General features: G+C 40.2%; 1 protein-coding gene across 1 annotated transcript in view; it reads left to right on the forward strand.

The window, feature by feature from the left end:
* Positions 1-16096, forward strand: part of DOCK2 (dedicator of cytokinesis 2) — a 160369-nt gene that overhangs the window by 103265 nt on the left and 41008 nt on the right. The window contains exon 30 of the mRNA XM_054287819.1: positions 11454-11532. Within this exon, the coding sequence (XP_054143794.1) occupies positions 11454-11532 (79 nt within the window). The remainder of the gene's footprint in view (positions 1-11453; positions 11533-16096) is intronic.

The following is a 16096-nucleotide window of genomic DNA, read 5'->3' on the forward strand; positions in this document are numbered from 1 at the left end:
AGAACACTTTGGGAAACAGTAACATCATCATTGAGGTCATGAGGATATAATATCTGAGTTGTTTTTGTGATCCTCCATGGTGGATTTAATTAACTTTTGTTCTAATTAAAGTTGCTTACTGTGTTCTTCTTATTAGTTACTACTGCTTGTATGTGCACTTTATTCCACTCATGACACTTAGATATTGGCTATTAACTTATTAAAAGCAGTAATTCCTAAGTACATGGCATTTGTGGGGAAATGCTTGGCTGGTTTAGGCAATACCATATAGTCTGTTTATCTTCCAGCTGTTCATAATTTTAATTTAGAGAGATATAATTTCTCCCAGGAAATTCATGTACTTTATTGTCAACATGAAGTGCATGGGGAGTGAGATTCGCTGAGTAAAAGGAACAGTGAGCAGGGTTAGCAACTACAGGGAAAGTGTTCACATCCCTTCCCTTGTCCTCTGGGCTTTGAAATGGTAATTCCTCACAGGGAGTCTGAAAGAATTTGATCTTATCATAATTAGTGCCTAGGATCAGTTTGGTTGGTGTCAGGTCTGCAGTGGCTTAGTGAGCACTTTGATTGTTTGCATGTCTATTTGGGTTGATTTTTGAGCCTTGCCCACATTATTTTAAGGTACTTAAAAATAAATGGAAACAGGGTTTCACCAGCATATTCCAAGGTCAGATCCTACTCTCTGAAAAAAGTACTGCAAGATAACATTGAAGAGCATTTTCTAACACCAGTAGTTTGGCTTTTTCTAAAATATGTTTTCATTACCTGTGTATCTGAGTGTTTTCAGACATCTGTCAGAGTCAAGTCTTCCCCAGTGCTTTTTAAGTTTAACTTGAAAGGTTTAGCACTGCAGGTATTTGGCAAAAGAGCTGGAATTGTTGTCAATTTTCTTTCATTATACATACTAAAAATAGCTGCTTTCTTGCTGATGAACTGCTTTGGAACAGCCTCCAGACGTGGCTCTCATGGAGCTCACCCTTGGAGCTCTGTTATTAATTCAGGCAAAGTTCCCTGTGCCTCCACATCAGTGTCACCTGCAGCCCCAGGCACTGAGCATCCTCAGCCTGCCAGGGCTGGGCTCTCTCAGGTATCTGCTCCTGGCCAGGCAGCAAAGGGAGGCAGAAGAAATTCCTCCTTGGCGCCCAGAGAGTGACTGCTGGGACTTCTGGTCCAGAGAAGACACTAGGGATTCCAGGCCTGGGTTTTCTTGGGTTTTTTTGGGCTTTTTTGTGTGTGTTTTTCTATTCATAGATGAATAGAGAATGACTCTGTGACTACTGAAAAACTTGTTTTCCACTTATGTATGCGTGGTCCTGGACACAACCTTGGAAATAAGCATTCAAGGCCAGGTTGGACAGGGCTTGGAGCAGCCTGCCCCAAGGAAAGGTGTCCCTGCCATGGCAGAGGGTAGAATGAAATGAGCTTTAACACCCCTCCAACCCAAACCAGTCTGGGATTCAATGAACTCAAGCTGAAAGGGAGAAAAACCTAAAATAATTAAATTATTTGAGCTGCTTCTCAGCCTTCCATTTATCTGTTGGTGGGAATAAAACATATATATTTAAAAACAAACAAACAAACAACTCAATCCAACCCCCAAATGAATAGTTTAGGTTAGTTTTACCCTGGAAGCTGATTCATTTATGTATCTAAGGTTGGATGACAGTGTTATGGTTTATTTTGTGCAAATAAGGCAGAATTTAGAAGGCAGATCTGCTGCATACAAGTAATTCTTTTCTTTGATCTTGTTTTCCTCTGCAACTTTTGACTGATTTAAACATTTTCTTATAGAAATGCTGTTGTTTTTATAAGGGCTTGAATTTTCAGGGGAGCAGAATACATTTATACACAGGCTTATGGCATATTGCAGAACTTTGTAATTTCAATGTATGAAAACATATTTTAAGCAACAAGTATAAATGTCTAACAAAAATGTTCTTTTATGCACAGTTACAGAAAAGGGTAAACAACATGTGCAAAGGCTATTATAACATGTGCAAACAAATGTCACTGTTTAGTCATTGATTTAATTGTGTACAGTCATAGGATGTGTCCTTGGACAGTTTGGCTTTGTTATGAGACGAAAAATGTCCTTGTTGAAATGCAGTTTACCTGTTAATATAAAGTTCCTTTCAGAGGGAATTTTTTTTGTTGTTGTCTCCCATGCTGAGGTATTTGGTACATAATGCCTCAGTGTTCTCAAATTTGTATCTCCTGTCCATTTGTCATGGTTTGATGCTGGCACAATGTCAGTGCCCCCATGAAAATATATTCTCCCTAGTGGTTGCTGTGAGATGGGATCAGAAATAGAGTAAAGCAGGCTCCAATTTAGGAATAAAGGAAAGAACTTTATTAACTTACAATATGAAAAAAAGAACGCCTAGAACTCAGAATGAAAACCTTCCAGAAACACTCCTCCTCCCCCCAATTTCCACCGCCACATGAAATAGAACCTTAGATTCTCAATCCAGTCACCACCCCTCAGATAATTGACTCTCAGTCCATCACCACCCTTCAGATGATCAATTCTCAGTTCATCAAGGGGAGAGGAGTCCCTCTTGTACCATAGGCTTCCCCAGGAAACACAGTTGAGACCTGTTGTGCTTCCCTGTCACACGTGGCACCACCGAGAGTACATCTGCCATCGTGACATCTTCCTTCCGTGCCAGTGCTCTCACCACTGCACACAGACCAGGGTTGGTCTTCTAGGGTTCCCCTTTTAAGGATGCTTTGCCCAGTTCCAAAAAAGTTTCTCACTTTTAGGACACCTGTCCTCCCCAAATTCACCCCCTGGGGCCGAGGGGTCTTGAGAACAGAGATTTTTGTCAAACCATGACACCATTAAATCCAGCTTCTTCTGTTTCCTCACTGTCTTTCTCAGTCTCTACAAAAGTCAATGTCTGTAATCAGGGAAATGGCATTAAACAGTCCTGGGCCAGTGGGTGATGCAGGTGAGAGCAGAGACAGTAGTTTTGTTTTCCCTGTGGGCTGTGCTTTGCTCCCATGGAGAATTTCCCTTCCCGCTGGGGCTGATCCCCCTCTGCTCTGCTGGCAGCTCCCAGCCTGGCACAGAGTCACTGCCACCCGCCTGTGCCAATGTCACCCTGCCTTGCCATCACCTGCATGCTCCTAGCACAAAGATGCTCATTCTGCACCAGCTCTGTGTGTTGCTGGTTGTTCTCTGAGTCCTGGAATTATCTGCTTACCAGGAATTAAACACTTCATTACGTGCTGGCTGCAGCAGATCCTCTGCTCAGCAAGGGAGGCAGCTGCCCATGGTGGTCATGGAAGAGAGCGGGTGCCTGGTGGGTTTAACTGCAGTCATTTATTTAATCTTTTATCTGAATGCAGAGAGAAAACGTGCAGGGAGATGTCCCATTCCCACTCCCACTGCAGTGTCTCATATTTCCTGATATCAGCTGCTGGGATGCTCACACTCCCAGGCTAAGAGCTCTCTGAGCTAAAAGAAAAGTCCTCAGTGGAGAGAATAACTCAACACAAAACAAAAAACCCAAAAACCAACCAACCAAAAAAAAAAAACCTATCTATCTATCTATCTATCTATCTAATCTATCTCTATATCTCTATATCTCATCTCTATATCTCTATATTATCTAATAATATATAATAATTCTATAATATAAAATATATATTGCAATGATAATATATAATATATCTATTATATATATATTTATGTATTTATATATATCTTGGTAATTGGATGTTCTCAGGAAGTCTGTGAAATAAACTGTTACTTTCCTACATACAGCTTCCACTTGCAGATAGAAACCCCTAAGGTTCTTTGCTATGTGGTATATATCCTGCTATAAAATGTTTTCAAGTATTTTAATTTTAATAAAACATCTGGGGATTAAGACAACGAGGAATATTTTGCCCTCTGTAGAATATATGTGCAAATGAGTAAAAGGCATTGAAGAGATTACCCACACAAACTGTTCTTTGTCACTGCAGAAAAGACTAAAACTTCAATACTCATAATTTTCATTAGTTGTAAGTGCAACTGAGCAATCCTTCTGCATTCCCCATTCTAAGTAACTTTGACCAGAATTCATCTAATTAGAGATTTTCAGGAAATAAAATATATGCAATTTCCTTGTATTTAGCATTATTTTGAAGAGTTAATTTTCTTTTTTTTTTTTACCAGAAGCATCACAAAATAACCCTGCTGGTGTATTATGTATTTGCTGCATAATCATCTCTTTTAAAATTCATAGTCTGCTGCTTCAATGCAATGAAAATCAGTGGAAGAACTGAGAAATAATTCTGCAATATCAACTCAAACTTCTTTCAAAAGTGAAGGCTGTGGGAGTTAATTACTGTGTGACATCCTGACACAACCATGTTAAGACATTGCATTTCATCTTTAAGAACAGGGCTTCAGCTTTGTGTCTGATTCCCATTCTTGATTAGCACTAAAGACACCATGTGATTGTTAATTTTTTCATTAATTCAGAATATTTCCACTATGCAAAAAATTGTCTGGAATGGGCAGAAAAGCAGAGGAGACAGAAGTGAGAAGAAAGTCACAATATAAGCAAAATTAGTGAAAGTAATGAAGTACTGAGAGCTCTCAAGCTGATTCACTTCGAGCCTATTCTGGCAGCTCCTTGTAGACTTCATTTTCAAGCTGCGAAGTTCCTTCAAGTATTCAGAACATCCCATTTCCAGGAGTTTGGCATAAAATATGCACCTAATATGCAGACTTGAAAATCTATTTTGGCTCCTAAATGAGAGCTCCCCAGTGTTTAAAGCATGTTTTGGGTAGATGCTGAAGGAAAAGCCACATACAAAGAGCCTGTTGAAGGGTCTCACATGGAAACTTGGCTTTTCTGGCACAAAACCACTTCACATTCCTGCCTTCCTCGGGGAGTTAATTGTGCTGCTGTCAGAGTGACTCTGACACATTACAGCATGCAGTGTTCTGGATGCTTGGCAGAGCTGTTTAATGCACATTTTCTAATAATGCTAATAAGGAAAACCATGATTGAGACAAGCCCCAATATTATCATTGAGACAGGAGCAGCTGGGGCACAGCCATTTTGAAGCTGTTGCTTTCTGGCCATGTTGTTTAGTTACACTCTAGGTGTACATTGGAAAAGAATTTAGGAATATGGCAGTTGCTCTAGCATTAGAATTCAAGGTGAATGATTCAAGAAATTATTCTTCAGTCTGTAGTGAAACTGAGTTGACACAAGGGAGAAATATGATGAAATTATTCTCCTTTCTTTGAGCCAGTGGCCATACTTTTCCAGTTACCATGGCAGTGGATTTCTTCCCAAGTGTTGCCATTATTGTGCTCTTCATAATTAGGTTTCATGTAGCCACAAGGTTTTTAAATATTCTTTCTATCCTGCATTACCCTTCATTTCTAAATCAACGATTGCTAAGTTATTAGGAGATCATTTCTGCTGTTCCTTTGTGGGGATTTTTGTTATTTCACCTGTAGTACCTTTGTGGTTTGGTCTCTCCTGTCACACTGATTGCTTGTCTGGTCTCTCTTCTGTGTATTTGGTACCTTCCAGCTTTATTTTATATTTGCCATTCACTGTTCCAGTCCTTGACAACGACCAGCATTGGGGTTTGGGTCTGACCCACACTGAATCTTCTCATTCTGTAACGTGCCTTCTTCTGCATGTTCTGCACACAGCAAGGAAGAGAAAAGGTGACAGAAGCCCACAGAGAATCATTTGACTTCAGCTGCTTTTCCCTGGTGTTTCCCTTATGTTACAATACCCATCAGGTGTCTTCTGCACAACATTTTAGGAGGATGATAGTAAGAAGTTGATATAAATTATGGATGAGTATTATTTTGCCTCTGCTATTCCCTGCTCCACATCTCACAGAATTGGCATAATGGCCAAACTGTTTCTATCCAAACTCAGGAAAGATCTTTAAAAGTAATAGTCAGTACATCCTCCAGAGTTTGCAAGAACTTCCCTTGTATTCCTCATCTGTTCAAATAGAGGATTCACTGATGAAAATCCTGAATGATCAGTTTTGGGGATTAAAAAACACTGAAGTTAGTATAACTCCTTCTGGTTTGGATTTTGGACCAAACTCTCTGAAGGAAAAGCACTTTGGGTTTGTGGAAAGAAGTTCTGAATTTTAAAAACTATCCATGCCCTCACTGGCTTTCAGATGTGACTTAAAAACCCCATAAATGCCATCATTTTAATGATTTCTTCGAATAAGTTTTCACAACACAGAAAATAGCCGCTTTTAAACTTTATTTTTCTGTGTCTAATTATCCAGTAGAAGTTTGTACTTGATTCATTTTTTGCACCTGTCATTCCATCAGTGCAGTCACAGTGAGGAGCCACAGCAAGCAGGAGCTGGAGCTGATGCTCATAAATTCCTCAGTGAATTCATTCAGCCTTCACCTCAGCATCTGGGTTACTCAGCTCAGAGCTGAGGCAGTGAACTCCTAGATTTTAGAGTCATGAGAACCTCAAAAGACATTGAAGAGCATCTCAGTGCTTTAAAAGAATTCACCTGAAGAGTCTGAGGAAAGGGCTGCTCATTATTTTGGAAATGTTTCTGCGCTGGATCTGATTTATGCACTTTTCCCAAAATGATGTTGTGGACCCAGAAATACTCTTTCTTTGGAATAAGGTGCAGAAAAAGGCCAGATTTTGCAATGCCACCTGAGAACAGTCAATGTGAATTTAAGGTTTTGTTTGTTTGGGGTTTTTGGGGGAGGTCTGTCTGTTTGTTTCTTTTATTAAATTCTCTCTTTGTTTTATGTTGCCAAAAGCTGATGTAACAATTCTAACTAGCTTGCTAAAAATAACTTGGAGGTGCAGATCTGAATTTTAGGTTTATTCCTATTTACATTTCAAAAGCAAGGACAACATGCAGACCTATTTTACTGTGAGACAAAATCATCATCTCCTGATGAATAGCCTTGAAATGCTATTTTGATTAATATGTTGTTTATGAATACAGAATTTTTTTCTTGGTCCATCTCAACCCCTCTGTTTTCTTTTGAGGGAGAATCAACTTGAAATCAAATTTTTATCTTAGGGTGACATGAATTTTCAGAATTTTCTACCTTAAATTATTTCTCTGTGTTACTTAAGGTACTGTTCTCCCCTGTTTAGAACAGATATCTGTGTGTGTGAAATTGAGCTGCACAGGTTTCTATTCTTTGGGCTCTCTTTCCAGCCAAAAGTTTTAACAAATATCTCTGACATTACAATAAAGTAAAGCAGAAGCAGCAGGAAATTCTGAGAGAGGAAACAGGAGCAGTCGAACCATGATAGTTTTGTTGCTGTCCTAAGCCAAAACCCTGCATTTTTATTCCCATATTTAGCCCATCCCCAGATTTAGCCCAGAGACTTTGGACTTTGAAGATCTTCCATAAATCTTCAGGCCCAAGAGTTTTATGTGAGCTGTACATTAGAAGCATCAATCCTCATAAACTCAGGAAATATCATTGAAGTTATTGTGGGTAAAGGAATTTCAGCAGTTTTAGATCACAATTATTTAAACTGATGAGAAATTAATTCTGTTGTGACTGTAGAAAATTTATTGTTTCATTAAAATTAATTGAAAATGTGACAGTTTAATTTATGTCTTTAAAACTTAGTGTTTGAAATTATATTTTCTTCTTTTTTTTCATCAGAATCTCACATTATTTTACAAGTACCATTATTTTCATACTTGTGGCTACTTAATTAATGCCCCTTTGTGGTGAAAGTGGAGACTGAGGCAGGACAGTGAAATCATTGAGGCATTGGCAGGAGGCAGGAATAGCATTCAAACCTTCTGCCTAAGTGACTCCCAGTGACAGGAATAGATCCACCCTTTAGGCAAAACACAAATGAATGAAAATATTTGCAACTTGACAGCCTGGAAATATTGCATGCTCCCTGAAAATGTGTCCTTCCTGTCTGTCAGATAAAAATATTTGTGAGAGTGAAAGGGATATTTACAGAAGACAGCTTACATATAATGATACTGTATAGAAACTTGTAAATATTTTTAGTACTTTCCATGATTTCTACTTGACATTAAATACCTCAGTATTTCTTAGGTGTCCTTGAGGGGTTTTTATATGGCTAAAAGTAAAACCTAAAAAAGCTCTTCACAAAAATTTTTGTTATATGTAATATAATGTAATATGTCCATACTAGGAAATAGATTTCCACTAATAAATTTCCTGTGTGTTTAAGGTAAGATTATTTCTACTCTATCTTGCATGATATTTCTGTTTAAAAAGTACTGAAAATGTGGGATTTTTTTTATTGCAAGAGAAGTTATTAGCACCAGATTATACCAGAGGCTGCCTAAACTTGATATTTACGTGATGTGGTTTGTCATGGTGTTGGAGCAGTGTGCACAGAAATGCACAGAATTTGGGAATTATAAAAGCCTCAGAAATGGAAGACACCCCCTCCTGCTCCAGCCAAAAACTCTGAGTGAAGGGAAATGCTCTCCCTGAGCAGCTGGAGCTTATGTGAGTTGGCAAGAAATAAACTTTGTAAATCCAAGGGTCTAGAGCAATACAGAAAACTGAACACTAAAAAGGCCTTGACCTAAAATTCCTGTTCAGAAGAAGAATAATGATGATGATGAAACAGAATAACCTGTCTTGATTCTGCCAAGCTGTGTGGGGTTTTGTGCTGCCTAAAATAAATCACTCTTCTAGAATCTCCTTCTTTGCAGCATCTTAAACTGTTAGTGTCAAGTATCAGGCAGCTTGGAGGAGATAAATGTCCCCATGAGAGTGGAGCTTTAGGGAAGAATGTGTTCATTTGCTTGTGGGCAGTGTGGGACAGTGTGGCAGTCATATTTTCTGAAAAAATGCCTTTGCCCAGGATTTTTTTTCCTGGGAAGCTGAGAAGCTTCAGAGAAAAAGGAAAACAATAATTATCCGTTTTGCTTCTCCAGTGTTTTGCTCCTTTGGAATGTGTTTGGAGATTGTTTGCCCACAGGTGATTGTTTCATTGGTTTCTGCTGTGAATTATTTTGACTCATTGGCCAATCAGGGCCAAGCTGTGTCAGGGCTCTGGAAAGACACAGGAGTTTTCATTATTATCTTTTTAGCCTTCTGTAAGTATCCTTTATGTATTCTTTAGTATAGTTTAGTTTAGTATTCTTTAATATAATATAGTATCATAAAGTAATAAATTAGCCTTCTGAGAACATGGAGTCAGATTCATTCCTTCCTCCAACTGGGGGCAGCCCAAATCCAATAGGACAGCTCCCAGCAGGAATCCCATTTAGGAGTTGGTCACATAAAGGTGGCAGAGCCTGGGAGGTGGCACTGGGGGCACAGGGCAGCCCTGTGAGGGAACACAAGGTGTTCAGCAGAGCAGTGACAGCCTGCAAGGGCAGCACTGAGCAAAATCTGGTTTCTGTAACTGGAGGAGATTTGATGCCACTTGGCTTGTCACAAACGAGCCCCATAATTCAGCTGGCAAGATTAGCTGAGCCAGTCTGGAGGATGGGTCAGAGGATGCCCTGGACCATGGGGAGGAAGCTCAGCTGAGTCTGTGGGGGTGACACAGCACCACCAGAAATCTGCTCCCTCCCCCAGTCCCAGCTCCTGCAGTGTCCCTCTGGTCACCTTAACTAAAAGGACTTGGCAAGATGTGAGAACATGCATAATTACTGAATTTCCTTGATGCCATCAGCAATGCAGGGGAATGCTACACAGATGGAGATATTCTTCTGTAGGTTTTTCACAAAGAACATTTTCCTCAACCGAACAGAGGATCTCACTCCAGCCAGTCGCTGCTCTAATGAAGCAGGGAGCTCCTGTGGGTGGTTGCTTAGTGGTTATGTGGGATTCCCTGTTGTAAGCTTGCCAAAAGCTGAACTTCTGCTTTACCTCCCTCATTAAGAAACTGAACTTAGACCTTCTGATTTATCTCTTTTTTTGTGATGAGACTAAAACTCCTTTCCCTGTTTCTCCGGTGGCTCATAGAGAGCTGCCAGGGGAGCAGTGTAACAGCAGAGTTTGTTTGCTGTGTTCCACCAGCCCCCAGTGACCAATGGCATTTAATGGTGCTCCCTTCAGTTTAATCTTTGATGTGTCTGATCACTTCTGAGCCAGTGTCAAATCCAGGCATTTGCAGCACCCTGTACCAATGAGCTGCAGAGTTAACACAGAACCTGGGTTTGTTTATTTTGAGTGCAGACCCTGGTTGTGTTCAGGGCTCTCTGGTGCTTCCATGTGAGCACTCAGTCTCTCATCTCCACATTACTTTGGATTTTATGGGTCCTGTCAGCTCCCTCCTGTGTCACACTGTCCCTGACTGAGGGTCATTTCTGTGTCATAATTATTTTCATGTTTTCTTCTCTCTTCTTTCTTTTTCTATTTGTTTATCCTTTTGAGATGGGACACCAAAAACACCGCAGAAAACCCAGCACAAGGACGCAGCATTCCTTGGACAGTAACATATGGATATCCTGTAGTTTCTTAATCTTTTGCTGATAATCCTAATTACTGAATTATTGCTTTCTCTGATGTTGCTAATCACTGAGATGGTGGGGATTTCTGGACCTGGCTGTTGTAATATTAGATTTTTTCCTGACTGGGAGTATCTAGTTGACAGCCAATCATTATATTTGAACAATTAGGATTGGTTTTCCCTTCAGCATTCTGTTTGCCCCTACAGTGTTTTCCATAGAAATATTTCCACTTATTAGCATTAAAATATTGCCTATGAAGCAGAGGCAAATGATCACTTTCAGTCAATTTCCAATTTTGAAAACAACTGAATTATTAAAATAAACTTTATAAATATTTAAAGATACAATTGATTTTTGTTTTACAAATGTCCCATGCTGGGAAGTCAGAAATTAGCTTTACAAACATGACTTAATCATGCTGCATTAATCAAGAGCTTAAATAGGTGCTGCTTTTCAGGCTGGAGGGGTAATGCTCATGCTCTTACTCTTGGAAGCAGTAACTGTATAGTATTTTGAATGTGTATTTTCACTGTTTGGAATGGTTTTATAATCCACCTGGGGAGGAAGGTGGCCAGAGGTGTTGTCCTGCCCTCCCTACCTGTAAGAAAACTGAGAAGCTGGATTTTATATCTGTGAAGTGCAGCTCCTAAGCAATGATGTGAGCACAGGAGCTGTTTCAGGTGTCAGACTGAGAGGAGGTGATGCCGCCCTTGTGAGCCACATGGGTTTGGCACAAGGTGACACTGGATTTGAAAGAATTGCTCTGTTTTCTCAGGAGTGCAGCAGAGGAAGCAAAATTCTATTGTCTGACTTTTCCAGCAGAGGTGGAGAAAGCTTTTTGACAATTGTGTAATTTTTTTCATGTGTAACACCATAAATCCTGTGCCACTGTCCAGATTGTCACCTGCTGTGTTCAGTGCCAAATGTGCTGCCACCAATACCACACACAGTGGGTATGGACTGCCAGAGGTTACATTCATTTATCTCTATCATTGCTTTTTTTGGTTTTTTAGAGTCTTCTTGAGAGCCATCAACAAATTTGCAGAGACAATGAACCAGAAATTTTTGGAGAACATGAATTTTGAAGTCCAAGTAAGTATTTGGGGTTTTTAGCTGAGCCAAAGCAGCATGTGCACATCTCCAGAACCCTTCCAGGTGCTGTGCCAGTATCAGTTTCAGACTGATATTTACAGTTTCAGATGGGCTGTGGATTTGGGTGGGGCAGGATTGGACCATCTTCCATGTGACATCAGAGCTGGGCTTTGATTATTTATGATAAGGCACCCAACCAGGGAATTTTCTTCTGTAACTCTGCTCAGGACTGGCAAGCAGAAAACTTTTTTTCTTAGTTCGCCAAGTGAATGCAGCAAGTCCATCTCAGATGTAACACATGGAGTTTTTACAATGTCAGTGCTATGGATGTGGGACAGAAAGAGCTTAACTTTGCTGATTCCTAGAGTATTTAGCATTTAGAATTTATTTTTGACTTCTAGTCTTCCCTGACAAGTCTATCTTCATCTATTTGTTTGTATTAGCTCTTTCTGTAATCATTATTAATTAGGGTTACTTGGATTTTTTTGGTTTGTTCAATATCATTCTGTGCAACTGAACTGTTTCATTATACATTTTACCACATTTGGCTTCCTTTAGATAAAAATGAAAATGTCTGTAGTTTTCACATTCATTAAATTGGTATTAAAATGTAAATACACTTTTAGATTCAGGATTTGTCACTAAGTGCTGCCTGATCATGGTGTGTGAAGTTATTCAGTTTCACCCTTTATGTAAAGTTCAGGGCTTTATATTTCATGGTTCATCTCACAGCTTTCAATCTGTTTTTAATGATTCCACTTGTGCTAAAAACTGTTTGGGAATTGGTCTCTTGGTCCTCAACACAAAACCCATTGGTCCCAAATAGCTGCAGAGGAGCCACAGAGTGATTAAACAGGAAGAGTTTGAAATACTCTAGTAGTGAACAGAAAGGTGAAAGATTCACACTCAGTTACAGTGGCCCCAAGTAGGAAATGTAGAGCTTTTCTCTGCTTTATTTCACTAAAAATGTTTTACCTTCAAAATGTGTGATTATACAAATGTGTATATATATATGATGTTAATAAAGATTTTTGAATCGCAATGAAAGATGTTTCTTCCAACAAACTTAAAATATATATTTTTAGTGAATATCCCTGTTGGAAACTGTCAGGCCCTTGACATATTTATGATATAATCTGTCCTAGGCTCTGTCAGTTTATTAACAAGCAGTTTATAAACTATTGTTTCTGTAGCACTTGATCAATTTTACTGCATAATGTGTCAGTAATTTTTAAAAGCAGATAACAAAGGCCTGAAAGACATCATCATGTGCAGGATACCAAAATCACACAGACAATAAAGACTGGATCTGTCAAAGCTTTATTAAAGTGTACATTGCCTTTTTCAAAGTGAAAGCAGCAGTTTGATCTGGAGCCTTTATTTCAGCTCCTTCCTGTGGCAATTCAGTGCCTCCCAAAGGGTTATCAAACAACCAGGGATGTTGTGGTTCAACATTGCACCTTGCAGTTCAAGGGGATGCATTAATGCTCTTTTATTCATGACTTGTCAAATATCTGGAGGCTCTGAGTAAGGTAAACAATGTTACAATAAATAAGAGGTGCCCTGTAAAGCATTGTAATACCCTTATAGTCCTCATAAAAGACTTTAAAGTACAAAACAAGGTGTTACCTTCCTTTTCTTTCATGAATAAAAGTCTGCAAACCTTCTAAGAGTTCCCTAAATATACTTATTCAAAAAGTTGCTACTGGACTTTAAAAGGTCTGAATAGTGCAAAGCACATTGTCTAATATCCTTAATTATAAATTTAAATTTGATTTCCCACAGAATATTTTTTGTATTAATATATCTTAACACTAAGCAAATCTGAGCAGTGGTTAACTCAAAGTAAATGAGAAACTCTGTACTTTATAAAATAGTTCGTTCACCTTACAGTACAGCTACTGTGTAGCTGTATTTCTATTTTTATTTACATTCCTATTAAAAAAAAGAGAATGAGACAAGGAAACTTGCTTTTTCTATTTTGATTTGAGAGAAAATTTGTAAGAGTGTAACTTTGATGTTTGTTAAGAGCTGCAGCTTGATAACCACATGGGTTGTTCATCCCCATCTCAGGCAGTCCCACACATCCCAACCCTCAGTGGGTTTTGGGGCAGGTCCCTGAGCCCACTGCAGGAAGAGTTGAGTGTGCTGGGAAAAATGGAGATGCAAATCAGCCAGAGTGTTATTTAAAATAAAAATATGCCTTGTTTACATCTTTGTAAACAAGTGCATGATTTTTACTGTTTGCAGGATGGTGTTCTCAGATCAGATTATTAAGAGCTGGAGCAAAGTCTTAATTAAAAGGAAAATTTGAAAAGCTGTTTAAAGCACAGGGAAACAGATCTGAGGATTTTCACTTGGCTGGGTGGTTGCATGGCAATAAATAGCAAACAACCAAAGCAAACAAAGCAAGTCAGCTGTGAAGCAGTTGAGCATCTAAGAAAGTGTGATTTAAATCTAGAGAGATGCAAAGAGGAAATTTTTTGCTACTCTAGTTGAGCTTGTTAAATGGAGGAAAAAAAAGGTTCCTGGCCTCTTTCTTGTTTGCAAAGCAAATTGCTTTCTTCATTTGTTATGTGATTCAGGTAGAAGGGAAAGAGGTGTTACCATTTAGGGCCATCTAGGGAAAGGATGTGCTCTGTCTGACCAAGAGTGGGTCTGGTCCTTCAGTTTAGACCTCAGCATTGCCTTAAAGCCAGAGGTTCAGTGCTGAGGCTGTTGGACAGAGAGGAAAATCCCAAACCCCTGCCCAGCACAGCAGTGAAGCACTGTTAAATTTCCTGCCTTAGCACAGTTATCCCTCAGATCCACCCTCCCCTTTTGACAGAGAGCCCTTCCCCAACCCCAGAGCTCTGACACTGAGGTTGTCATTGCACTGGGCAGGCAGCAAGGGCCACAATGGGCCTTTGGCTTGGGGATCTTTGGGTTTGGAGGTAAAAAAAATCAGCTGATAGCTGAGGTTTTGTGCCTGCTGTGTGGGGAGTGATTCTCCTTGGTTTGGGATTTTTCCTGGGTTTGCACACAGCGTGCACAAGGGGTGGATTCAGTACATCAGTGGCACTCAGAGGTCGTGTCCTACAGAGATTCTCCAGTGTCAGCATGCAGCAAAACCTAACACAACAAAAGCAGGTCTGCCTGGAGGGCTTCTGTTATGGAATATTTACTGTTGTGCTGATAAAACAAAGCTGTTAGCTCCAGAGGAAATCATTTTACAGGAGAGAATAGAGTGAAATTTCATTAAGTGATTGACCAAAAATAAACCATGAAGTAGGAGTGAAGGAGAGCTCCCAATATTCATGGTGCCTACAGTACAAACAGGGACAGAATCTTGCATAATGCATGACTCTGCATTCTTCAGTACTGAACATAAACTGGAACATGAGGATTTAATGCACAGAAATCTGGAGTTTCAGCAGGAATTATTGGAGTAGGTAAAAGCCCTCAATATTTAGCAGTTTCTATTCTATTCATGTCCCTGGATTTGAAACAAGTTATTTTCTTGTATTTATGTTAGCTATAAAGAGGTTATGTTAAATATTGAAACAGGTTATCTAGAAAGGCAGGGAATATTTTCTCACTCCAGGATTCTGAGGAATGAATTCAGCTGTTGACTTGTCTGAAGCAGTTTAGCAGCTCCTGCCTTGGCACATGGAGCTGGAGCAGCTGAACTGGCAGGTGTCCTTCCAGGTACAGAAGAGCTTGTAAGGACAAGTCTGAAGGCTTGCAACTGTGGAAAGTATTCTAGCTTAAGACCCTGTATTCATGTCTTGGTTTGAAAAGCCAGGTGTCTGTTAAGGAAGGCAGGAGCGTCCCTTGAAATGGAAAATGTAACCCCCTTCCCTCACAATTGCTGTAATTTTGAAATTAAGGAGCTCTCAGGCAAAGATATAGGAATAACAGTTCTTTATTAGGGAAGAAAATAAAAAATAAAATAAACAATGCAGTAACACAAACTACCAGAGTCAGACCATGCCCTGCCCCCTGTGTGTCAGGGGGGTGTCCCAGCCCCATCCCATGGGGGCTCAGCCCTCCTGCAGTGCCAGCTGTGGCTCTGCTGCAGCAGGGATCCTGCACAAGGGGGGAGTTTTCCTCTGCAGCTCCAGGGCTGCTGCAGATGGGCCTGGGCTCCCTCTGGCCATGCAGGGCAGCAGAAAGCTGCTCCTCTGGCAGCGCAGGGGGCAGAGGCTGCTGTGCTGTGCCAGGCCCAGATTGGATCCAGGTAGGAATGCTTGGCTCCTCCCCTGGGCGCAGCATCTCCCCATGGGATGCTGGGATTGGATCAGCCCTGCAGGGACACTCAGTGGCCATGGACAGCAGAGATCTCCTGGAGGGAGGGTTGGCTGTGGGAGAGAGAAAGAAAACTGCCTCATGAACAGGGGATAACTGCCCCAGCTCTAACAGATGGGAATAGGATACACAGCCCCTTTTTCAACCTAAGACAATTCAGGATGACCCTATGGAGAGAATAGAAGGAGATACATTGATGGCATACAGGAAAAAAGGCAAGCAGTTCTGAGGTTAGACTTTCCCCTGAAGACCATGACACTCAATGTCTTATTGCTCA

Source organism: Melozone crissalis, unplaced genomic scaffold, assembly GCF_028551555.1.
Source record: "Melozone crissalis strain CALT ecotype California unplaced genomic scaffold, PUWL_Pcris_2 ptg000061l_1, whole genome shotgun sequence".
In the NCBI taxonomy this organism is placed as follows: domain Eukaryota; kingdom Metazoa; phylum Chordata; class Aves; order Passeriformes; family Passerellidae; genus Melozone; species Melozone crissalis.